The 25180-nt window shown below is 40.3% G+C and overlaps 1 protein-coding gene across 2 annotated transcripts in view; it reads left to right on the forward strand.

Moving 5' to 3' along the window:
* Positions 1–4028: 4028 nt before the first annotated feature.
* npepps (aminopeptidase puromycin sensitive) overlaps positions 4029–25180 on the forward strand; it is a 61380-nt gene continuing 40228 nt past the window's right edge. Inside the window, exons 1-6 of one of the 2 annotated variants that reach the window (XM_048986850.1) lie at positions 4029–4523; positions 15033–15117; positions 20486–20563; positions 23052–23173; positions 23412–23519; positions 23787–23987. In XM_048986850.1, the coding sequence (XP_048842807.1) occupies positions 4401–4523; positions 15033–15117; positions 20486–20563; positions 23052–23173; positions 23412–23519; positions 23787–23987 (717 nt within the window). In that variant the 5' untranslated portion in view covers positions 4029–4400. Of the gene's footprint in view, positions 4524–4554; positions 4831–15032; positions 15118–20485; positions 20564–23051; positions 23174–23411; positions 23520–23786; positions 23988–25180 lie in introns of those variants that run through there. The other variant, XM_048986851.1, reaches the window with a different exon arrangement.

Below are 25180 nucleotides of genomic sequence, written 5' to 3' on the forward strand. Positions count from 1 at the left end.
GACACTGCCAGGTTGCACCTCAGTGCTCAGTGATGCACTGGTCCATATCTGGGAGGAGATCCCCCCAAGGATGCCATCTATTGTCTCATTAAGCACATGCTCCAACATTGTCAGGCATGCATACAAGCACGTGGGGGCCATACAAACTACTGAGTACAATTACTTCCCACATACAGTGTCACATAAATGAAAATATGTAGACACTAGTTTGCTTAATTTTGGTTAACATTGAAATTCATACTAATGTACATTTGTAAGTGTCCACAAAAAGTTAATGTAATTCAATGAGAATGTGATGTTGTGCTTCATCTGGGCTGTCTAGTATAACGTCCTCAATCCACCAGATGTCGCTGTTTAATGTCACGACACAGCAACACTTTTCTCAACACATTTGTGCAACACTTCGTGTGCTTCATGAAGCTTCATCCTAAAAAAAAATTTAATTCACAGCTATTAATATAATAATACAGTGACATCCCTACAACTAAAAATTGCAAAAAAGGAAAAAAAATATGCAAAAAAATATGTATATGTGCGGACTCAATAAGCCCTTATATTGTTGTCTGTTACAGGAAAATACCTCTGTTTTTTTCCCCCCAGATGTCACGTAACGGACAAGGACAGAGGCAAAAACAGGCATGAGGGAAACCCAAAAGGATGTTTATTAAAGCAAACTACCATACAGGCAGGGCAAAGGAGACAGACTACGAGGGGTCAAAATGAGATAGGGAGGATCAGTCAGAAACACAAACTCAGGGCACACTGAGGAGCACAAGCAGGTAGTGACATCAATCACCAGACTGGGGAGCATAGCACTAGGAGGCACTCGTACACAACTAAGGAGGGAGCAGCTGAGGGGCAGCTGGAGTGAGTCACACGAGGGCCGAAACGAGAGGTAAGACGGATAAGTAACAGGTGTGGGTCATTAGATGCACACTAGGGAGTGAATGAGAGGGACAGGGTTGCAGGGCATGACAGTACGCCCCCTCACCCCCCAACATGTGCACTCCAGGCATATAGGATAGACAGGAGGGAATCAAGATGGATCCAACACCAGGGCATAAATACACGGTCAGGACAGGATCTGACAAGACAGACACCACCCAGGAACTGCAGACAGACCAGAACTGGCGACTCAGGACCATGGACACAGGACCAGACGCATGACACAGTTAGAGACACAGGGACTATCCTTGATATATAGGTGCTTCTCGGGGTCAGGAAGTGAGCACAGGGCTAGGGATAACGAGATGAACAGGGCAGACACATAAGAGAGGACAGACTGACACACACCCACACCTCAGGACTGAACCGACATGGAGAGAACCAGAGACAGGGGCAGACTGATATCGGAGGACCAACAGGGCACAAGACCAGATCTGAGACATAACCAAGGGAATCAAACAAACGTGGACAACACTAGGGACTGCAAAACGCCAGATGGAATACTCAAAGACAGGGTGGACAGGTACAGGGACAACAAGAGCAGGGGCACAGACATGGACAAAGGTGACATAAAGCATGGGCCAGGAAAAAACAAGGAGAGGACAGGGCTATAGGGCACAAACTGAAATGGGGCAGGAGGATCAGGGCAAAGCTAACAGGTCCTCTGGACCCTGGGAAACAGGACATTCACCCTGGAGCACAAGCCCCCCCAGGTCCCAGGAGGCTAGTAGGGCCAGGTTGAGTCAAGGGCAGGAACAGGGGTTGCCGCCGGGGCCGCAGGGCAAAGACCTGAAGGTGAAGGAGAACCTGAAGAGAGAGAATAGGGAAGGGACTGGACCAGGAAGCCGAGGGGCCTGCTGGGCAGCATAGCCCTGAGGGGATAGAGCTGTGGCCATGGATGGTGTGCCCCTGTGTCCTTCTCCAAGAGACCGAGACACAGCTGGCCCTCTTCTTGGATCCTCATTGATACTGGAGGTCACCTTGGGACAGGGGACACGGGCAGGGGGGGTTCAAGTGCAAGGGTAGGAAGCTGTGTCCACAGTGCAGATCACAGGGCCAAACTAGAGGGGTCCCACTCCAGGTCATCTGGAAGGTCCTCTTCTGGAGTCACCCTCTCTAAGCAGGTGGCATGCAGATAGTCGGGCTCAGGGCTGGAGGTCAGCAGAGGGTCGGAGTGCCTCAGGAGATGGATGGGGCTTGGACGGGGCCCTGAAAGGTGGGAGCAGCTCAAATGCCCCTGGAGTCGCAGTCCTCCAGCTTTGGAGCAGGTCCTGACACCAATAATGATATTAACCAAAAACAATAATGGGTATCAACCAATTTTGTTGTCTTCTAACACATAACCATATTGAACAGCATTGAGAGAAGCAAATTCCACATTCATAGAATTCTCTCTTAGCCAGTTAAACACATCCAGCCACAAATTATGGACAATTATGCAATTACAAATTAAATCTCTATATGTGAATCACTGGCAGTTTACTTACAAATTAAAACAATCTTAGAAACTCCTTTGATGGGTATATATCATTCAAACTTTTAAAATGCATTTTTTTGCTTTTGGAGAACAGAGCATTTTAAACACTTTGTTCTTATAGATTTCAATTTAAGTTTTCCATAATCTCTTAAAACTATTTCATTTTGCTAGGCCAGGATATAAAGAGTTAAAAAAAGTATTATTGTGAGTTAAAAAGTATTATTGTGTTTTTTGTCCACCAAAAATTAACTTTGGTGTTTAATAGTTAGTCTTTAAATATGTGCAAAATAACTAGGTTTTTTATATGTACATTACAAAATTCAGCTAAAAAGCAATTCAGATTTTATTTCTTATTAAAAACCCTCATGTCTCACTAACATACCCTTCTTCATCCATTAGATGAATGTCTGACCATATTCCTCTTTCCTGCCAGTTCTTAACAAATATGGAACTCCTTCTACTCAAAATTCTAAATCGATTACTCCATATTGGAATATTATATGGGCTAAAATTGTGCTTACAGAGTAATCTCCTGCTGGTGAAATGCAGAAAGCTTGACAGATAGCCTGGACAGTTCAAAATCACAGTCCAGTAAAAAGTCAATACCCCAACTGGTCAAAAAGTCTTAGGAACATGAAAACCACAATAGATTAGTATTCCTTAAGAAAGACTGGAACTGTTTAATTTTACTTATTCCACTCATCATCAAATTTAAATCAATGGCTTTAATTACCAATTCTTTGTTTTATGAAATCCTTTTATAGTGATGCTTGTTTTTCCAGTTAAAGTTTAAATGTAATTGATTTGTTTCTTAAATATATCTAGATGACATGGTCAAAGAATAGGTGGGGTAAATGAGTTTTGATAAAAAAATCTATTTTTATTATCAATGTTCTTCCAAAAATAGTGCTATCTCCTTGTAAAAATTGTATTTTTTAATTATATTTTTAAACAGTTTTTTGTTCTCACTGGTTTCCAAACTCTTACAAATCCACATTCTCAAGTATCTAACCTCTGATTTCATAGGTATATATAAACAATAGCTGGACAGTTGTGAACTGCCACTATCTCAAATTTCTTCAGATTTAAACATAAACCAAATACTTTTGAGAATCCCTTTGTTTTCTCTATGGCCAGTAGCATCTGTTTTTCATTTTTCAACAAAAAGTTCAATCCTATCTGAATTATTTACTAGAATGGTCAATAATTCAACAACCAAAAGTGGGGAAATACCGCATCCTTGTTTAATCCTTCTGCTTACATCATATCTCCAAATCATAATCATCTTCTATGAATGAGACATAATCTATAAGGTCCTGAACTAGCAAATGTTATTACAGATTGATCAACCTGTTATGGACCCAGATTCAGTTGGGGTAATAATCTCTTCCTTCAATCTTGTGGCTAAACCTTTATTTCTATTATTAGAACAAACACATCTGCAACTATTCATTTACAGGACTAGCAATTCCTTATAGAGATATGAACTGATGACAACGCCTCTGTGATGACGTGAAATATAATGCACATGCGTGCTGCAAATCGGGCAGCGTCGCAAATTGTAGTGGTGTACGCATGCGTCCGCGCAGACGCGTGTGCTGTAAGTCAGGCATCGGCAAGGAGAATATTAGGACAGGGCCGCGGGTTCTCACGGAAAAGTACGAGGAAGTATTGGTGTTACGCGCGTAAGCACGTACGTGCTTACGCAGGATTGTTTAGCCCGCCTTTGCGTTCTAATGCTATGCTGGTCGGGTGGCTAGTTATTGAGTTATATAGGATATTTAGTTATCTTAACGCTTTTAGCTTTTGACTGTGGTTTCCTACTACGGTTTATCCACGACACCGTCAGTCTGAGCCTACTTTGGTACTCTCAGTCTTTCTAGTGCAATTTGAGAAGACGGCTAATACATAATCAGACCGTGAGCGGGTACACAGGGCACCGTCTCTGCAAACGCTACAAGGCAGGAATCCAGACACCATGCCCGAGAGGAGGCCCTTCGTGCGGCTACCAGCCGACGTCTCCCCCGTAAACTACGGCCTCTGCCTGAAGCCCGATCTCGTCGACTTCACCTTCGAGGGCAAGCTGGAGGCCGAGGTTGAGGTACAGGGAGAGTGCGAAATATTGAGGTTTTACACTGCTACGGTTAGCGATCAGACGCCACAGCGGGGGACACCTTATGTAATTTAACGTACTCGCATGGGCGGCTGGCTGACGCTAGTTAATTCACGCGCAAGCTGTTACTAGTGTCCATTATATGATCTAGTTAGCTTCTCGTTTAAATTAGCTGTATTGTGAAATTCAAAGACACTGTAAACCCACACGGACGCTGTCAGCTTGGAGCCGCCTGCGTCAGGGACGGTTAAACTACTCATATAACCAGCTAGTTTGCTATCTTGTAATACTCGAGGTAAATATTTACCCGAAAACTTTCGCCTTAACGTTTTCGCTGCTTGTGCGGCTTGTTTTTAATTTGTATTCTGAAATGTATCCGTTTTGTGCCGAAATAGCCAGGAGTCGGTTTAGTTAAGTTGGTGTGTTTAGGTGTTTGAGAAAAGGAATGATTTGTTTTGTCCTTATTTATCCTGAAATTTTTATAGGTTTTTAAAGTATTATTCTTTTAAATCTATTTTGATAAATCGGTAGTTTGACTGAATAGTTTATATTTTAGAATTTTTATATCACACTTCTGTCACCACATATCCGAAGTTTTTTCATGTTTTACTTTGTACTGTTGTCTCACGAAGCTTTCAAAGTAGATGCGCTTACACATTTTGCCAGCAGAAAAACCTCAATAAATAATTTCAGACGAAGCCCCATCAGTTGACTACACATCTGCTTCAGTACGAAGATAATTTAAGGCACATAAGTCTGTATATACAACATACTACTGTTTAACCATACACTGATATGCTTCAAGCCAATAATTTTGAACTCATGAATTGTACATAGGCCGCGATTCGAAGTCTTCTACCTTCCCTTGCAAGTTCATCAGGCTAAACTGGGGGCGGACCAGATATCGTTTCACAAACTTAGCGTAATGCGGTTGCAAAATTTAAGTTTTCAGGAAGTTTTAATAGCGTTCATCTGAAAAATAAAAAGATTCCAAAAGTTAATGTTATACTTATCCACTGTACTTGAGAAGTAAAAACCCATCATTATATATTTGATTACTCTAAAACTTGCCCTGAAGTTTACTTGCCTAACCCCCCAGATTAACATCAAATTCTGGTTGTGTTAAGTGGACTTTACCATAAATGTTTTCCTGAATACTCAAGATGGCAAGAAATGTGCCCATAGCTTCCTGGATAGGCTCTGGACCCCAACGACCCTGCATAGCATGAGCAGTTATAGAAGATGGATCGATGGTCATCTTTTCGTATAGATGGCATTTTTTTTTTCAGTTTTTTTCTTGTAAATGTAATCTTTTTGTTAAACTTTTTTTTTTTTTTTTTTTTTTTTTTTTTTTAGCAAAAATATCTCAAATAATGATATTGCACCATGTAGCCCTAACACTCCAACACACATACAGTCAATTTAAGTTCCAGTTCCCTAATGTTGCATGTTTTTGGACAGTAGAAGGATACCAGTGGATCTGCTGAAAAGTCATGCACATGTAGGGTGAATGCGCAAACTCTGCACACGCGCTCACAGTGGCGGGGTGCAGCGACAGATACCTATTCTGCTGCCTTCATTAGTAGCCTTGCCTAATGGTGACATGAATGTGGCATTTCATGCACATGCAGTTATTAAATTGAGTGGACCGCTGAGTTCAGTCTAGGCGTGTAAATTATAAGCTGTGCCACGATACAATTTGATTTTGCAATGCAGTCATTTGATCAGCTGACATTTGAAATGTTATTGCGAGACGATTCGGGTCAGTAATACATGATCAGCATTTTCAGTGAAACAATCAGATTTTAGTTTTATTTGAATTGAAACAAACTTTTTAATTTCATTAACAGAATAGTTGAGAACTGCATGTCTCAAACAAAAAAACTCTGCACAAAAAGTATTGTCTTGTATTAGTTTTTTTGTTGTTAAGGTATTATTTCTGGATATGTATAACTTACACTAGATCAGGGGTGTGAAACAGGCCGGAACTGCCCTGAAGAAAGTTCTGATCCGGCCCGCAAGGGATTTTAGAATATTGACAAATTGAACAGGAAAATCTTGCACAGAAAACACTCCGCTCCTGTAGGGAATCTGTCATGCCAAATCTCTTCCGCCAGACAAATTCCTTCCCCCATGACGTATTGTTCAGCTGTGTAGGTCCAAGACGCAGTTTCAAGTTACTTGGGTAAGTTTCAAGTTCACCTTTAGCACTGCAGCAACAGTTCACATCATTGATTACAAACATTTGCTAAAAATGTTTTAAGAAATCGTTTACAGTTAACTTGATAATACAACTGGCATGTTTTATTAGATTAATGTTTAACTCCATTGTGACAGATTTTATCACTTACTTGATTTATTACTTTTGTTATTGCTAAAATACATTCAGAAATGCTTTTTAAAGATATATTTTTATTAAGAAATTGTTTACATTTTACTTGGTAGTATAACAATGTATTAGGTTTTCAGTGTACATTCAGATTGATAGTGCTATGTTTTCTTAACTGGCATGATTTTATTATCATTAACAAATTCACAGATTTAGCTCAAATGTTATTTTATTAATTAACTGCTTAATAATCTAATAAAACATGTTGGCAGTACTAATGTAAATGACTCGATTAAAAAAAAAACACTAAAGAAATGTTGTAAACCTATTTTATTGATGTGAACTCATGCTGCGACAATAATGGTAAATTTGAAACTTACAAGGTACTTGGGGTGTCGGCTGATTTTGTTGTAAGGATTTAATAATACTGTGGTGTGTCTTAGTACCATAATACTGCTCAAGCTGAATAATAACTATAAAACTGTTCATGAAAGTTTACTTGTCACACTACACTGCTTGAATTTGTGTTTGTTGCAATTAGTGCTGGGCGGTATACTGGTTCATACTGAAAACCGTTTTTTATTATTATATCAATTTTTCTTATACCTCAATACTGGTTTAAATATCCTATGCAACGTTCAAAAAGTGGCGCAGCTGGAAACTGTATAAGGAGTGACCTTTTTCACTGCTGCACCGCTAAAAATGTACCGCAAAAGATCAGAAACGGAAGATATAGCTGACGCTTGAGTTGAAAATGAGACACTGGGGTTGTCAAAAATCGATTCTCAGACACTAATCCATATTAAAAATTAGTATCTGATTAGATGCTTAGAAAAAAACTCCCTGCGTTATAACACCTGTACCTTAATTGAAAGTAATCTAGCCAACTAGCGATGTAAGAATGTTGGATGTGCATAAGATGTGATGTTGATATTAATACTGTACATCGTCCAGTTCTATAATATAGTACAGCCAATTTTCGAATTCAGTACAAAATACCCTGCCTTGCATTGTGATGTCATTTGGTCCTGGTACTGGTTTTTATGCCAGTGGAAAACCTACACCTTGAAGTGCCTTACTTTTGGTACCGTCTTGAAGTACCAAAAGTGTGGTACCTGGTGTGGTGGAAAAATGGCCTTTAGTTCAGCGGCAAATTGGACAGCTTCACAGCGTTCATACAGCTCACACGTGCTGTATGTTGTACTTTTTGTTTTGTTTTACAAACCAGATGCATGTTATTCCTTGTGTGGAAGCAGACAATACCGCTGTATGGCGTGACCATGTGTTTTCTGGGTGCTGGCTTCTGTTACTTACAGGTCAAAGGTCGGGGCTGGGGGGGGGGGGACTGTCGAGCATGTGTCGAGCGCCTAGGCGATTTTGAGTCCCGTGACCCGTTGCCACGAAATGAGTCTTAAGTTGCACTGGTAGAACGGCACCCATAAGACTCATTTCGTGGTGATGGGTCACATATACTTGCAGGAGTAAATTGACTCCAACCGCATTATCTGGGTGTCTTAGTCCAACTTCAAGAAGTTCAATTTAGTTCAGTTTCAGTCGGACTATGTTTACATGCTCTCTAACCTTTTGAACCCTATCCATTTTTCAGCAGTTTTCTATCCCTTTAATTTTAGGCTTATTACATTGTATATGTTTGTTAGCCACATATGCTGTATGGCTTTGTTTTCAGAACATTCTGGACTACTCAGATATGTCAGTTTTTATGTGTAAATGCTGACAGTCTTTATCATCCTTTTGTATGAGGAAAAATATCCCGTCTAATATAAAACTTTGCAGGCACTGCAAATATAATCATATAAATGTTGAGATTAGAGTGTCTGATGTGGGAATGCTGGGTTTTCATCGAGGACCCCTCTATGGCTTAGTATTGTGAAGGAATACATGGTTAGTGCAAGGTGGAAATGAATATCTTTGGTAACTCGTAGAAGTTATCTGACAGACATCAATGCATGGTGTGCGCGTGTGTTTAATATAAATAGATATATTATACACACGCACATACACACACACGCGTGCGCACACAAAATACACAAGTGTGTGTGTGTATTTGTGTGTGTATATATATTATAAACTTCTGGTATATTGATCTGGTTTGTTAAGTAGCAGAGGGGATTGTTAATCAGTTTCAGCTGCTTGGTGTTAATGAAATTAACATGTGCACTAGAGGGGCAACAAATAGATGACCCCTCCAAAACAGGAATACTTTAACAGGTGGATGCCACTAACATTTTTCCCTCCTCATCTTTTCTGACTATTTTTCACTATACTTGCATCTGGATACAGTCTGTGTCACTGCTGGTAGCATGGGGTGATACCTGGACCCTACAGAGTTTGCACAGGTAGCCCAACTCCCAGGAAGGCACATCAATATGTTCCTTTGCAAGGAAGTTTAGCTCTGTTTCCCAGCACGATCTCAAGGGCATGGAGGAGATTCCAGGACACAAGCATTTGCTCTCGGAGAGCTGGGACCTGTACTTTGAGTCGGGATATCTGCATTATCCGGGTAACTTGTCGGATTTAAGGTAGTGTGTGCAATATGTAAATGGACAAATATGAAGTCCATTTAAACCGTGGTACTTTAAATCTGACAAGTTACCCCGATGAGCCAGTAACCCTGCTTCGTAGTACAGGCCACTGGACAGGGCTGTACAAGGTCCTTAACCCATCAGCAGGACCAGTATCTGCTCCTTTGTGCAAGGAGGAACAGGGTGAGCACTGCCAGAGCCCTGCAAAATGACCTCTAGCGGGCCACTGGTGTGAATGTTTCTGATTGTTTTATCAGAGACAGACTTCATGAGGGTGGCCTGAGGGCCCAATGCCCTCTAGTGGGCCTTGTGCTCACTGCCTGGCACCGTGGAGCTCGATTGGCATTTTCCATAGAATACCAGAATTGGCAGGTCCGCCACTGTCACCCTGTGCTTTTCACAGTTGAGAGCAGGTTCACCCTGAGCACATGTGACAGATGTGAAAGGGTCTGGAGAAGCTGTAGAGAACATTATACTGCCTGTAACAGACAGACTGCCATTAGGTATTGGGATGATATCTTTGGACCCAATGTCAGACCCGGCGCTGCTGCAGTGGGCCCTTGTTCCTCCTGGTGCACGACTATGCCAGGCTTCATGTGGTGAGAGTATGCAAGCTGTTCCAGGACGACGAAAGAATTGATACCATTGACTGGCCCCCGCAGTCGCCTGACCTAAATCCAATAGAACACCTCCGGGACATTATGTTTGGGTCCATCCAATGCCGCCAGGTTGCACCTAAGGCTGTCCAGGACATCAGTGATGCCATGGCCCAGATCTGGGAGGAGATCTCCCAGGACACCATCCGTTGTCTCATTATGAGCATTCTCATGTTGTCAGGCATGCTTACAAGCACTTGGGGGTCATACAAACTGCTGAATACAATTTTGAGTTGCTGCAATGAAATTCTGGCAAAATGCTCTGGCCTGCGGGGAGGCATGGTGGTGCAGTGGTTAGCATTGTTGCCTCACACCTCTGGGACCCGGGTTCGAGTCTCCGCCTAGGTCACATGTGTGTGGAGTTTGCATGTTCTCCCCATGTCGTCGTGGGGTTACCTCCGGGTACTCCGGTTTCCCCCCCACAGTCCAAAAACATGCTGAGGCTAATTAGAGTTGCTAAATTGCCCATAGGTGTGCATGTGAGAGTGAATGGTGTGCGAGTGTGCCCTGCGATGGGCTGGCCCCCCATCCTGGGTTGTTCCCTGCCTCGTGCTTGTTGCTTCTGGGATTGGCTCCGGTCCCCCCGCGACCCAGTAGGATAAGCGGTTTGGAAAATAGATGGATGGATGTTTAAAATATATGCCTCATTGCCCACAGGATTACTTTGGAATACTTTAGCACACAACATTGCCACTTGAACAACCAGGTCGAGTAAGTTTTCTTGATTCCAAAGTAGTGCTGTCCCAAATTATTATTCTTTAAATGATTAATCTAGCGAGTAGTCGAATAATCAGAGAAATAATCTGACAACTAATTTTTTTGATTAATCTGATAAATTTATCGATAAGCATTCTCAAATTGGTCATTTAATACAATTCACCCCCTCCCCCGCACACACTCATCTGAAATTCTCATTATTTCAATTTATTAAAACATTTCTTAAACATCCATCCATCCATCCATTTTCCAAACCGCTTATCCTATTGGGTCGCGGGGGGTCCGGAGCCTATCCCGGAATCAATGGGCACGAGGCAGGGAACAACCCAGGATGGGGGGCCAGCCCATCGCAGGGCACACGCACACACCATTCACTCACACATACACACCTACGGGCAATTCAGCAACTCCAATTAGCCTCAGCATGTTTTTGGACTGTGGGGGGAAACCGGAGTACCCGGAGGAAACCCCACGACGACACGGGGAGAACATGCAAACTCCGCACACATGTGACCCAGGCGGAGACTCGAACCCGGGTCCCAGAGGTGCGAGGCGACAGTGCTAACCACTGCACCACCATGCCGCCCCCATTTCTTAAACATTAGACCATTATTAACAAAAAAGGAAAATCTTAAGAGATTCAATAGGATTTGAATGTCAGACTGAGGTTAATCACTGCAATAGTTTTTACTTATTTCAGTACACCAATTTGACTTTAATGTTGAAATAGATGCTAAAACATGGAATGATTTCATAACTAGAGAAAAATGTTTTTAACAAACACTAGCAAAGGTAGCTTATAGTTAAGCTTACTTCAGTGAGCAAGGAACAATTTAGGCAACAGTGTGAGTCGTAAATGATAATTGTTTGCCACGCTTCCCCAGAGGCTCCCTAGCTTTGCTGGTAGACACAGCCATGTTGCCTCGTGCAAAATAGTGTGGCACTGCTGGCACCGGCGATATTAGACAAAACTATATCGGAATTCAGTCTATAATTGATATAGTTTTAACGGTGCCAGCAGTGAAACAACTAGCCAGCTTATTGGCGGAATGACTTTCCACTGTAAATGATTATTACATCATGATTTACCATGTGATTTTTAAACAAAAATCATTTCCACAAGCACGTCTGTGAGAATTGCTGGGTTATGCAAGTATCAAATGGTAGCGGAATTGCATTTGTTTGCGTAAATTTGCATTATGAATCCGTTCCATTCTGTAGCACATTTCTAAGTAGGAGGTTGAAAATTTTCAAGTTTTTGAGGATGCATCGTGATGTGCAATATCACTAATAGAATGTGTGTTTGTGTGTGTGTGTGTATATGTCGGATTTAATACTTCGAAGACCTCCTCAATCCCACTGACATGCCTTCTAATGAGGAAGCAGAGTCAGGGGAGTCCACCCCTAAGTCCCCAATCTCTGGGGCGGAGATCGCTGAGGTGGTAAAATGCTCCTCAGTGGCCGGGTCCTGGGGGTGGATGACATCCGCCCGGAGTTCCTTAAGGCTCTGGATATTGTGGGGCTGTCCTGATTGACATGCATCTGCAGCATTGCGTGGACATCGGGGGCAGAGCTTCTGGACTGGCAGAGCATGGTGGTGGTTCCCCTCTTTAAGAAGGGGGACCGGAGGGTGTGCTCCAACTATAGGGGGATCACACTCCTCAGCCTCCCTGCTAAGGTCTGTTCGGGGGTCTTGGAGAGGAGGGTCCGTCGGATTGTTGAACTTTGGATTCAGGAGGAGCAGTGTGGTTTTTGCCCTGGCCGTGGAACTAGCTTTATACTCTCGGCAGGGTCCTGGATAGTGCGTGGGAGTTTACCTAACCAGTCTACATGTGTTTTGTGGACTTGGAGAAGGCATTCAACCGTGTCCCTCGGGGAATCCTGTGAGGAGTGCTCTGGGTGTATGGGGTGCCGGGCTTCCTTATAAGGACTGTTCGGTCCGTGTATGACCGGTGTCAGACCTTGGTAAGTCGAACTCGTTTCTGGGTTGGACTCCAATAGGGCTGCCCTTTTGGAACGGATTACTTCTGGTTGTTTAAGTCTTTTTGTCTTTGAGTATTGTAAATAGGAAGTTTAGACAGACAGTTTAGATGTATTGCTTCAGAGCAGTGCCATATAGTTATAGTAATGAAAAGGCAGTTTCAGGCACTTGACACCATTAACACAGGGGTGGGCCATATTAACTGCAAAGGACCATTGTGTATGCAGGTTTTTAGGATAACCTGTAGGTCAGCTGTTCAAACCCAGGTGTGAGGACTCTTCAGTCAATTCGTCCTCTTATTAATAATCTAATTAGGGACTTGCAATGAATACCCACATACCCTATGGCACTTTCTAGATAAGATTGTTCACCCCTCAATAACTTGAAGTATTTGACAGATATTTTTCAGACTTTGCAGACACATTCTCTTGTTGATGACCTGATCAAATTTTGAGTGATTATACCATCATTGGAGCAGCACCTCATAGTGATGTCAAAACTGGCCCTTTTTTCACTATTTGATTTAATCAAATTTGATGTAATAACTTATCAGTGACAGAACTTAGTGATCAAATTTTGAGACACATCGCTCCAAAATTCAAGCAGGGATGCATAGTAATATCTTTAGCATTTTGACTGCTTTGGAAACACTTTTTGTATTGTCCTTCTTTTAACAGGGCCGGTTACCCTTAACTCCGGTTTCCCCCCACAGTCCAAAGACATGCTGAGGCTAATTGGAGTTGCTAAATTGCCCGTAGGTGTACATGTGTGAGTGAATGGTGTGTGAGTGTGCCCTGCGATGGGCTGGCCCCCCATCCTGGGTGTATTCCCTGCCTCATGCCCATTGCTTCCGGCATAGGCTCCGAACCCCCCGCGAATAGGTTAAGTGGTTTGAAAAGTGGATGGATGGAGGTTAGCCTTACACATGTCTTTCAGATAACTTTACCAAATGGATGCAAAAACAAAAATCCATTTCTGTCTGGTGCTAACCTGTGTGTTCCTTCATAGAAAGGTCACCAGTGAAACCTCTGCATTCCCACATGATTGAGACTCTTAACTCAATATTTATAAGATATTTGTAGTTTCTGCAGATTTTAAATTAGATGACACAAATTTCAATAGACGCAAGTAGTTTTTCCTTGTAGTATATCAAGACAGTATCAGCATTTACACATCAAATTGTGATACATCTTCATAGCCCAGAATGTCCTTAAAACAAAACCATACAGTGTATGTGGCTAACTCATGTACATACAATGTAAGAAGCCTAAAATCAAATGGAAAAATGCTCAAAAATGGATACGTTCAAAGGGTTAACACAGTACTGTAATTGGGTGTAAAATGCCCTGCTTCAAAGTTCAAGTGCAACCAGTAAGGTGCATCTAATTTAAAAAACTTACATTTGTGCAGAAGCATTTATACTAAAGTTAAAAAAATAAATAAAAGATCATCGTTCAAATTATACTGTGACACAAATAGCTACCTATCCCAATGATGGTGCATATGCTCCACATTTTATTGTGTGTTATGTAGACTCTTACATTAGTCTGTTTCTGATCTTCACTTGGTTTAGCCCTGCCCTGGTCTTGGTTTTGTCTCTCACACCCTGTCTTGGTATTCTCTGTCTTGGTAATGACTTAGTGTAGGTGGTCTTGACTACATCAATACATTTAAGACGGTGTCACTTCAATGATAAGGTGAATACTGAAAAAATGGTGTCAGGGCAATGCATCCTCAGCCCCACTTTTTATTTATTTATATATATATATATAAAATCAGTTCAGATTTTTTACTAGGTTTTTTTGTGACAAAATTGTTTTGTTTTCCCATTTTGTTAAAAAAAATCTGCAAGTACTAAATTCTCAGTAATCATGGTCACACACCACTCACTTTTCGGATTTGGTGATCAGTGATAATTGTTGAGACAGCACACAACAACGAAATGTCCTCTGTATTTAACCCATATGTGACATCGTGACATAACAGGGGGCAGCTAATTCAGCAGTGAGTTTCCCTAACCATTAGGCCACCACTGCCCCACAGAAAGTAACCGACAAGGACTGGATCATTTCCAATAGGCAAACATTGATGAGGGTTACTGGGACTAGGCTAGCAGTCCAGTTTACATAATCTAACTCTAACTACTCTGTTTTTTTTTATTTTTATTATTTCTCTCAACTGTCAAATTGATCCTAAGGCTATCACAGATTCGTTCTGTATTTATTTGGAGGTAATGTAACATTTTGACACCATTTTTAATCATCTTTCTAGGTGAAACAGGCTACAAACCAGATTGTTATGAACTGTGCTGACATTGACATCATTACAGCCTCTTTTTCACCAGAAGGAGGCGAAGGTGAGTAGTGGAGACTACATCTTAACTTGTTAGTAAAATCAGTGTAATTCCCTTCGCTATGATATTGTTACCTTCCTCAACTAAAACTTTTTTACTAAGTTTATGATGTTCAATATGGTGTTCATTACAAGCATCTTGGGCAGTGCATTCACCCTGGATTGCGCCAATAGCTTTTAATTTCTTTTTCACTTCCTTTTAATATTTGGCACATTCTGAGGTTCACTGCATCCTATATTAGTCGAAAAAGGGACAGGTTCACTGTGCTGTCTGATACGTTTAATTGAAGCATGGAAATGATTTACATGTTTAGTTGTAAGAAAGTGAGATCAGATTAAAAGTAGTCTGTGGAGACGCATGTTAATACCACGTGTGAACGGACATATTTAGCTCTGTCCACTTCTGATCAGTTCACCCAGGTTGCATGTTAATACCAGGTGTGAATCGGGCCAATGACGCTTTGCTTAAGACAGAACTTTGCATAGGCATTTTGTAAGTGCCACACTGCAAATGATTTTATTTTGAGACAGGTCGCCCCAATATTGAAACAGTGCTGCTTAATGATGGCAAGAGGCCAATTTTGACAATTGTTATCTTTCAGATGATAACTCAAAAACTATTTGATAATAATAATAATTGATACTTTATTAATCCCCCTGGGGTAATTGTCTTTTTTACGCCTCCCTCAATTTACTCTTTGTGGAGTAAGTTGTTCGTGAAGGCCAGCCACCCGTAGCAGCGCCCAGGGAGCTGGGGGTTAAGGGCCTTGCTCAAGGACCCGCAGAGATGGATCTGTCCAAAATTAGTGATGCCGTTTAGTGGCATCAAAGGGAAGCAGAGAACATTTGACATTGTGAATGTGAAGTCGAAAAGTATTTGATGGATTTTACTACTGCTTCCGGAAAACATTACATGAATAGAGATCTCTATCTGGTTTTATTTTCAATTTAAAAAATTGTCCCCAAAATCAAGCAGCAGTGCTGTATGGTAGTAAAGGAAGGAAATGCCAGCTGTAGATGACACTTGATCTTGAGATAGATTGCCCAAAAATTGATGCAGCACAGCATAGTTATAGCAAAGAGAAGGCTAACTCAAGGACTTGATTTTGTCAGTGTGGTAATTCAAAAATCATTTTACTGATCTTTTCTGCGCTTTCACTCATGTTGTATGTGTGAAAATCTGGATCAGTTTAAAGTTTGATACAAGTCCCACCAAAATTGAAGTCACACTACTTAGTGATGGCAAAGAAAAGGATGACATGGTTAGAGGTGTGTCCTTGTTAACACGATCAATGTGTTATTACTGTATTTAATCTCATCAGACAACACACCATTGTTGTGCATTTTTCTTCATTATTGTTAAGTGATGGCTTGCTTTGTGGAGGCAAACTTAATTATATGATGAAGTCCATTTGTTTTTCAGTGAAAGTTAGAATTGTTTTTTAGTGGTTACCTTTTTTGTTTCTCTGTTCCTTAGAAAACACCTAAGCAAACTAATTTTATTAGGGCTTTATAAGAGCTTTATTAGTACTGTTAACCAACTGAGTTTTGTCCACGGGGGGATGCAGGCGGTATTTGGGCTTCCCAAGCGAGTCACTAAGGCATTGGAATAGATAATGGATTGTTTGGATAATGTTATTTTGCCATGGCAGGCTGCAATGGAGAAATGTTACCAGCACCAATATTTCTTGCCCGTTTGCTCCTTTTTTGGTCTCCGTTTGTATACTCTAACAGGGTTCCCACGTGTCCTGCAAAACCTGAAATTTTTTTGGGTTATTTTCCAGTCATTGCAATGACCTGGAAACTGATAGAAATGGCCAAATGTCCTGGAAATAATCTTTCTTGTCCTGGAATTTTATCTGTTTCCGCTTTTTAATTTTTCTGTTTGAAACTGCTCGCTGTTTGTAAGTGTAGATATGATGACAGCTGAGCTAGGGCGTGGCCGCTGCTACGTAATGTCTCCACCTACTGAGACATGTATAGGCAATGGGTTGTATTAAGTTTCATGTGTAATACGTCACGATTTGTGCGTAGGGGCCATTTTACCAGGGAATGTCGGAGATGTCCGTTGCACAGATGCATAAAATTCTGTATTTCTTTTCAGTGTTAAAGTTTCATATAAACTAAATGTGTAGTGAGAGCTCAGGACTATGAAAAGCTGTATTTTGTTCAGGCAAATGCGACTGAGGCATTTCTTCGTATCATTTGAAGGACGCAATCTAGCACATAGTTAACCATAAAGTGTAAATGCAGGCGCAATGAGGTGCCGTAACACTATCTTAAATTATAATACATGAATTGCCAGCTTTCTTACAGTAGGGTGCCCAACATAAACTCAAAGAAGCTGTTATTTAGATATACACTCGATAAATACAAACGGGACCAGCGACTGCATCGCAGATGATATGCAACGTCAAATTCACCAGTCGGTTCTCCCTTTTACAAAAGCTCAGTGCCTATAGAAACTATAGATGATAGAAATTAATTTTGGAACAAAAGTAGCTAGCCTGATTTATTGCTAATGATGGGTCATTCCATATATGATAAACCACAAGATGCCACTGCCTGATCATGTCTGTTGAAATTAACTTAATTTACAATGCCTCTAGCCTTAGGAAGCTAGCGAGTTAATTTACAAGTTATAGAGCACAGCACTGCTGTTTGCTAATCGTCCTATACTGACATTCAGTCAGCAGGATATGCTTATTTTACTGCAAATAGGCTGTTTGCACCGATCACCAAAGCAGCTTCTTTCCTTGGAATAATGTCAAGGATGGCGATAGGCTATATTTAAATCTGTAAGCCTAGCGATGGATGTTCTTAAAATGGCATTTTGAGTATTTTAAATACACGGAATACAATCTCTCAATCAATTTTGTTACAAATTAGCCTACATCTGATTTTTTTCTGTCCAACAAAATACACATTAGAAAATGTTCAAAAGGAAACGAATAGGCATTTTTAATGCATTTAACTGAAATACTGCCCATTCTCAAAACAGAACGGGCCACTTCTTGACAGTATCGTCGTTCAAGTTCTTTCGATCGATGGATCTTACCCACGTTTTCTGTAGCCTTTCCGGCAGCTCTTCGGTCTCTTTGCCTTGATTTGTACGATCCCAAGGTATACAGAAGAAACTTAGATTCAGGGTTTTCTTCCTGCTGTTGTCACTCACACCCTGGTAAAATGGCTGCCGCCTCGTTTTCATTTATGCGTACCTTGGACAGTGACGTCAACTTAATACGAGCCATTATATTTTAGTTTTTAAAATGGATGTACTTAGCTTCTTTTCCCACAAAGTTCTTTATAATAATCTTTGTCATTTGACTTATGCAAATTCTACAGCTGCTGTATTCCCAGTAAAGCTACCAGTTGAAAGTTACCTCTGACTTTCTGCTTTGTCACGTGCCAGTTGTTGCATATATTAGGGTTACAGGCATCATACACATGATGTAGGCAGTAAATTGGCTTTATGCAATTTTGTTTAATACAAACATTGTACATAAATTTATTTGATACAAACAATAATAAGATAAAATGCAATATGCAAATAACTTTTACTGAAATTAGGTCACTATGGTAGCCTATTTCACGATGTGATCAACAGCTCTATACTGAACATTATGGAATTGCTCAGTATATGCCAGTGTTTGGATAGTTTCGCACAATCCAAGAGGCTTTTATTTCTTTAAAAGGGGTTTGCAGCTTAATACAGTGTGTAAAAAAAGAGGTCAAACAATTCCATTATACATCAATGCATTAATTGGTGTTGCCTTTATGTAATTTAGCATAAAGTCCCTTCATAATCAAAGAGAAATTAAAATGGCATTAAGCCTGCGACTAAAGTTTATGACTGGATCCTGTCATGAATTTTCGGAAAAAGCTCCTGAAAATGCCCTGGAAAATGATTCCTTTAAAAGAGTAGGAACCCTGTCTAAGTGAAAGAGCTGAGAGTCTGAAATACTTTGGTTTGCAAATACTGTTCTTGTTGACTAGCAAATCCTGTGTACATACTGGAAATAAGAATTTTTTTGTTTTTTATTTTGCACCCATGCAGTGAATTGCATGAATGCCCCATGCTGAAAAATAAAATGTCCCATTTTCAACCAATATAGGATGCAATTGTAGCGAGAGCTAAGCAGCAGTGCAAACCGGTGTAGTCTAATCATTAAAATAAAATATGTGCCAAACATGGAAATGGTGATTAATGACCACATTAAAGTACAGGAGAATAACTTGGACCATGAGATACATTATACATTTTAAAGATATTGCCTCAGATATCCGTATGTTGGTCATTACAAAACACAGTATTAAAATTTAGATGACCATAATGCTGGCATGGCAGCGCAGTGGGTAGCACTGCTGCCTCACAGCGAGAAGGTCCTGGGTTCGGTCCCGGGTCCATTCTGTGTGGAGTTTGCACGCTTTGCGTGGGTTTTGGCCGGGGGCTCTGGTTTCCTCCCACGGTCCAGAAGTGTGCAGGATATGTTGATTGCTGAGTCCAAATTGTGTGAGTGTGTGCGCCCTGCGGTGTGTTGGCGACTGTCCAGGGTTGGTTCCCGCCTGCACCCAATGTTCCCGGGATAGGGTCCAGTACCAACCCCCCCCCCCCCCCCCCCCCCCCCCCCGTGACCCCAGTTGGGATTAAGTGGTTTCAGAAAATGGATGGATGTCCACAATGCCTAATTACACTATAGAAATAATTGAAGCTGTGTTTAAACGAGTGCCAGGCATAGCAGAATAACATCAGGTTGGATTGGGAGACGCAATATTACAACGGTTTAGAATAATAACATAACTTTTCTACCATAAAACCCCTAGTGTTTGTGCACTTAACTAAAAATTCTGAGTTTGCAGTCGTGTTTTATTTAACAAATAAAATGTTAAATTTATATTACGAATAATTTGAGAGTTTGAAATAAATTGAAAGCACAATAAAAGTAAATTGTTTGCACAATTTGATCAGCTTTATGTAGTACTTCTTGACCACCTTAAGCTAAAGCATGATTTAGTACAAGGTCAAGATACTCAACCAGTAGAGCATTGCTTTAACAACACAGGGGTTCAAATCCTAGCACATAAAGTATGTAGCTACCCAAATCAGTGTAGGTAACTAAGATGACTGAATTTGTGTGTATCGCAGGTACTGTACTATTTCGTTAGACATGAGTAGTAGGATAGCACAGTGGAGATATATTTTGCTTTATTTGTGTCTCTGAATTGTTATTAGTGTACCTTACTGTCCATTGGTCTCCTGCCTCCAGCCCTCCTGGTCTTTTCAGTGGAAACTTTTAAGATATGTTAAATGCTTTCAGGCCTGTGACCTGAGAGAACCAAAATGAAACCTTCTCTCCTTCTTTTTACTCTAGAGATAAATGCTACTGGATTCAACTATCAGAATGAGGATGAAAAGGTTACTTTGTCTTTCCCCAGTGCTCTTCAGAAAGGTAAGTGGAGCTTCTGAGAGCCCTTAAGTTTCACACTTTAAAATGCAGGCACATCACATCTGTTCTTCAGTATAAAACCAGGGCCACATTCACTAGTCCCCTCAGTTTACAAAATGCTTTGTATTGCATGGAAACCCATTAGATGAAGCCCATGGCAAAATATCAGTATATGACTTGTGCAATACTTTCTGAAACTGACTTTTCCCATATATATATAACTTTTAATGAACACTTTTGTTTACTGTATGATGATGCATTTAGCCGTTATCTGAATAAACATGGACGGACCAATTGAAGGTGGATTCCTTTGAAAGGGTTCCAGATATTGAGTAGGGCTAAATCGTGGCCTGTTTACGCGTAAATATGATGATGTCGGACGATCAAAGAAAATGTTGGTTCCAACTTGCCATGTTTGCATCCTTTGCCTGCATCTGGTCATAAGTTCATAGTTGTAAATGTTCTATTACAGTGCCATGTGTGGTGTATATCTGCTGGTTTCAGCCTTTATTAAAAAGGGAATGAACTCTTGCTGTTTAGTAAGATAATGATACTTAAGTTTTCAGATATCCTTTACTCTGGTATACACGGGGCGGAATTTTAAATCCTGCTTCCGCCCGCAACCACCAGATTCTGTGCCGCTTCTACAGAAGCTTATTTGTCTCACTCCCCCCTGCCTAGGAAAATGTTTTGATTGCCTGTGCTTATTTTTAGTTTAACATTAAACACAAACCTGTGGCCTCAACAAATAAGCTACGTTCAACATTTAACAGTCTAATAATTAAGAGGCTACGTTTTTCATATAATTAGGTGCTTTCACACCAAAGTTCTGGATGCTGGTTCCTGGGCTGTGCATTTATTTGTTTTATTCATATGACGATATGTTTATTTTATTATTAAATCTGCCAGGCAGATTGATATGAAAACATAAGCCAAAAATGTATTCATGAAATGTATTTCACCTGCAACATTAGCAGTAACGGGTTGTAAATCTGCACAAACAAAATCCACTCATTTTTGTGGTTTCATTTTTTTATTGCATTTATCACTTTTGATTTAGCTTGCACTTGCACTTAAATGTCAGTTTAGTAGGGCCTTTCTAAACTGAGAACACATGGCGTTTTAGCCCTGAAGTGCCAGGCTTATGCCCAGTGTAAAAGATAGTACTTTGTGACATTTGTCACAATGGGCAAAAGCCATTTTGGTCAATTACAATGGAAAAGGACTGTCAAAAGTTTAGTGTTTTATATAGATTGACATTTGCATATTCGTTGTTCCTTAAACAGGCACTTTCATCCTTGGGTGTTAAAGATTTTTGTGCTGACTATGCTATCATTAGCCAGGCACTCAAAAGCGTAGTGAGGGACTTCCAAAATGCTAACGTGCTTTCAAACGTTCCAGGATAGGCTGGCTGTGTAAAACCCATGTTAAGCATATATTACGATACTTATTTTAATTCTTTTTGCCAGATCCCGTCATCTATTTTTCCAGCTGTCGCAGACATATCAGTCTCTTACAGTTTGCTCCCACATTCAAAAATGAAAATTTGTACTGTTCCGCACTCTATTCCTGCATGTCCCACGGGATTCCTACAGGAATGCAGACCTCTGCTCTGCCTGTCCAGTTCATCGAATACAGACCTTCATTATATCATTTGTATCCACTCACATTAAAGCTAAAAATATGAACAAATTTCTGTTAACCATCTTCCGTTATTTCACATATACAGCCCATGGAGTATACAGGTTTTTACTTCCTGCTTTGGGGGAGCTGGCAAGTTTAAACAAGGGTTTGAGTTGTATTCCTATTTACATTTCCACAAAGGGGTTACACAAAAGCAGTTGAGTAAATGTTTGTCAGTATTAATGGTGTTTTTATATTTCAAACAGTAAACAGTTTACATTTCCTTAACAAGCACACAAAGCTAATTTAAAAAAATCATAAGAGTTCAAACTTTTTGAACTCTTGAAATTCTTGGTTCAGGTTGTACACAAGTTAGTATGACTTGTAGCTAGTATGAAAGTATGCAGTACTGATAAATGTTTCAAACATTGTTTTGGTCTTTCTCCGAAGCAAAGCCGTATCATTTGAGCTTATGGAATGTTAATCAGCCAATGCTTCCGTTTCAATGGGAAAATACTTCTAGCTTCAATTGTCCATAATTTGAAATCGGCTGTGTGTTTTGCCATTGTTAACTGGGGCTAATTTAACAAGAATTTAGTCAGTATATATACAAAAGATTAAAATTTTGGTTTAACTATAACAGCATAGTAGGTTTCAGTGGTCAGTTTAACATCTATGCACTGTAGGGTAAGTAGTAGTTTTACAATGCAGCCTGTTTATCTAGGCAGTTTTAACACATCTGACAATCCTGTTAGTTTTGGTTCAAATTTCACTTTTGAAGCTAAAATTCACATTAGGAAACCTTTAGGTAAATAGATTTAGATTTTTAGTCCACATATCATGAGTTTCATAATCTCTTCTGTTGCAGGTTCTGGTATTTTGAGGATCGACTATGTTGGAGAGCTAAATGACAAAATGAAAGGCTTCTATAGAAGTAAATACACAGCCCCTTCAGGAGAAGTGCGCTTTGCTGCTGTCACACAGTTTGAGGTGAATGTGCGATTCATGTAGAAAGACCCCCCACCACCCCACTGCAAGGTCTACTGCTGACCAGGTCCCTCACTTGCATCCTTTCCCTTGTCCTTCATCAGCACGTACAGCAGAAAATCCCAGTGATTCCAGTGATTAGGATGTTTTATTTATTGGAAATGGCTGAAATGTAAGCTTCAGCGATGCCACGTTGAGTGTGTGGATTTTTTGCTCCTGTAATGTGATGTTTTTGTCCCAGGCTACAGATGCTCGCAGAGCCTTTCCTTGCTGGGATGAGCCAGCTATCAAAGCCACCTTTGACATCACGCTTATTGTTCCCAAGGACCGGGTTGCCCTGTCAAATATGGTAATTTTTATTCTATATTTCTTTATTCCAGGTACTCTGACAGGATATCAGATTTTTCATTTTATTTTACTGTAGATTATAGCCAGCTTGTATACCTTGCATGTGACAAAAACGCTTATCCTTTTTAGTGTGTTAGACTTGTATTCTATATATACCTGATATTCTAATGTCTTTTAAAAGTTAAGTGCTGTTCTGGTTTTAAGGCTGCTGTATGTGCAGTTCTTCCACTTCACTCGCAGGATGTGACTGGTGACTTTTTCCCTCCAGAATGTTATTGATCGTAAGCCGTGTCCCGATGATGAGAATCTTGTAGAGGTGAAGTTTGCCAGGACTCCTGTCATGTCCACTTATCTTGTTGCGTTTGTTATTGGCGAATACGATTTTGTGGAAAGTCGATCTTCCGATGGTGTAACAGTGCGTGTTTACACGCCTGTTGGAAAGGCCGAACAAGGAAAATTCGCTCTTGAAGTAAGTGTGAGCTTTTTTGTGTGTTCAGTTTTTCGTTTTGTCATGTCACAGAATTACTTACCCGCTAAATCTGTGTGGATTTATCTGGATGCTGAAATTTGCATGTGTAACGTTTAACTTTCACCTTAAATAGGCCTAACATATGAGCGGTAGGCTGATTTTATTGAAATGAATATGTATTCTGCTACTTTCTATGTGCATTGATTTTCTGTCTGCTGTATGGCAGCTGACTTTGGACTGCTGACAGATAATTCTTGGTTTTGGTATTGCATTGCTTTCTAAGCTGGCGGCAGTTTTATAAAAATATATAACAAAAAAGTACCACAAAGTTTCTATTTAAAACTTAAGAAAGGGGAATGTTGGAACCACAACAATGTATTCTCTGGACAGCTTCATCACCTGCCCCACCTATCTAATTCATACTCCTCACAAACTCGCCAACTTCCACAATTTCTACTAGTGCTGGATGGGTCAACCAGAAATATGATAGTTAATGTGTTTTCCCTAGCTGTGACACCTAACTCTGAAACTGCACCTATTCATTTATTGCACAATGTGCAAATTGGTATGTAAGTGGAATCTTGCGCAATTAGGTAATTACTTGTATTTCTTTCTGTAAGGTCTAGCAGAATTAGACCAAGTTGGATTGTGAGAAATGCATTATTAGAGATTTTAGCAAATATAATTGCTATCTTAAAACCCATAGTGTATGTGTACTTCATTCCAGCTTCAGGCTTTGCAGTCACTTACAAATTTTAATTACAATAAAAAAAGTAATGTGAGTTACCAATGGAGAGCACACAAAATGAAAAAATTGTTTGTACCTTTCAGAGATTTCGTGAACTCGATTTAATATTTTTTGAGATCCTGAGGTGTGCAAATAATTTAATTCAATGTGGCCACAAAAAGAAATTAAAATAAAAAAATGGCCTGCTTGTGGCCCCTTCAGGGCTTCGTAAATACCATTAGTGTGTTTGTTACAGTTCTCACTGTTATGTCACAGCAAATGTTAGTTCTAAAGTAAGAGAAATATGCAATATAAATATTGACATTTTTAAATAAAAAATATTTTAACATGCATACAATAGACATTAAGACACAAAGTAAGAAATGCATTTCTAGAAGCTTGTGTGATATTTGCTGTACAGTTTTTGCTTATAGCAATCCTTGGAAAATACAAAGCTAAGTTAGTC

This window comes from Brienomyrus brachyistius, chromosome 20 (genome assembly GCF_023856365.1).
Source record: "Brienomyrus brachyistius isolate T26 chromosome 20, BBRACH_0.4, whole genome shotgun sequence".
Classification (NCBI taxonomy): domain Eukaryota; kingdom Metazoa; phylum Chordata; class Actinopteri; order Osteoglossiformes; family Mormyridae; genus Brienomyrus; species Brienomyrus brachyistius.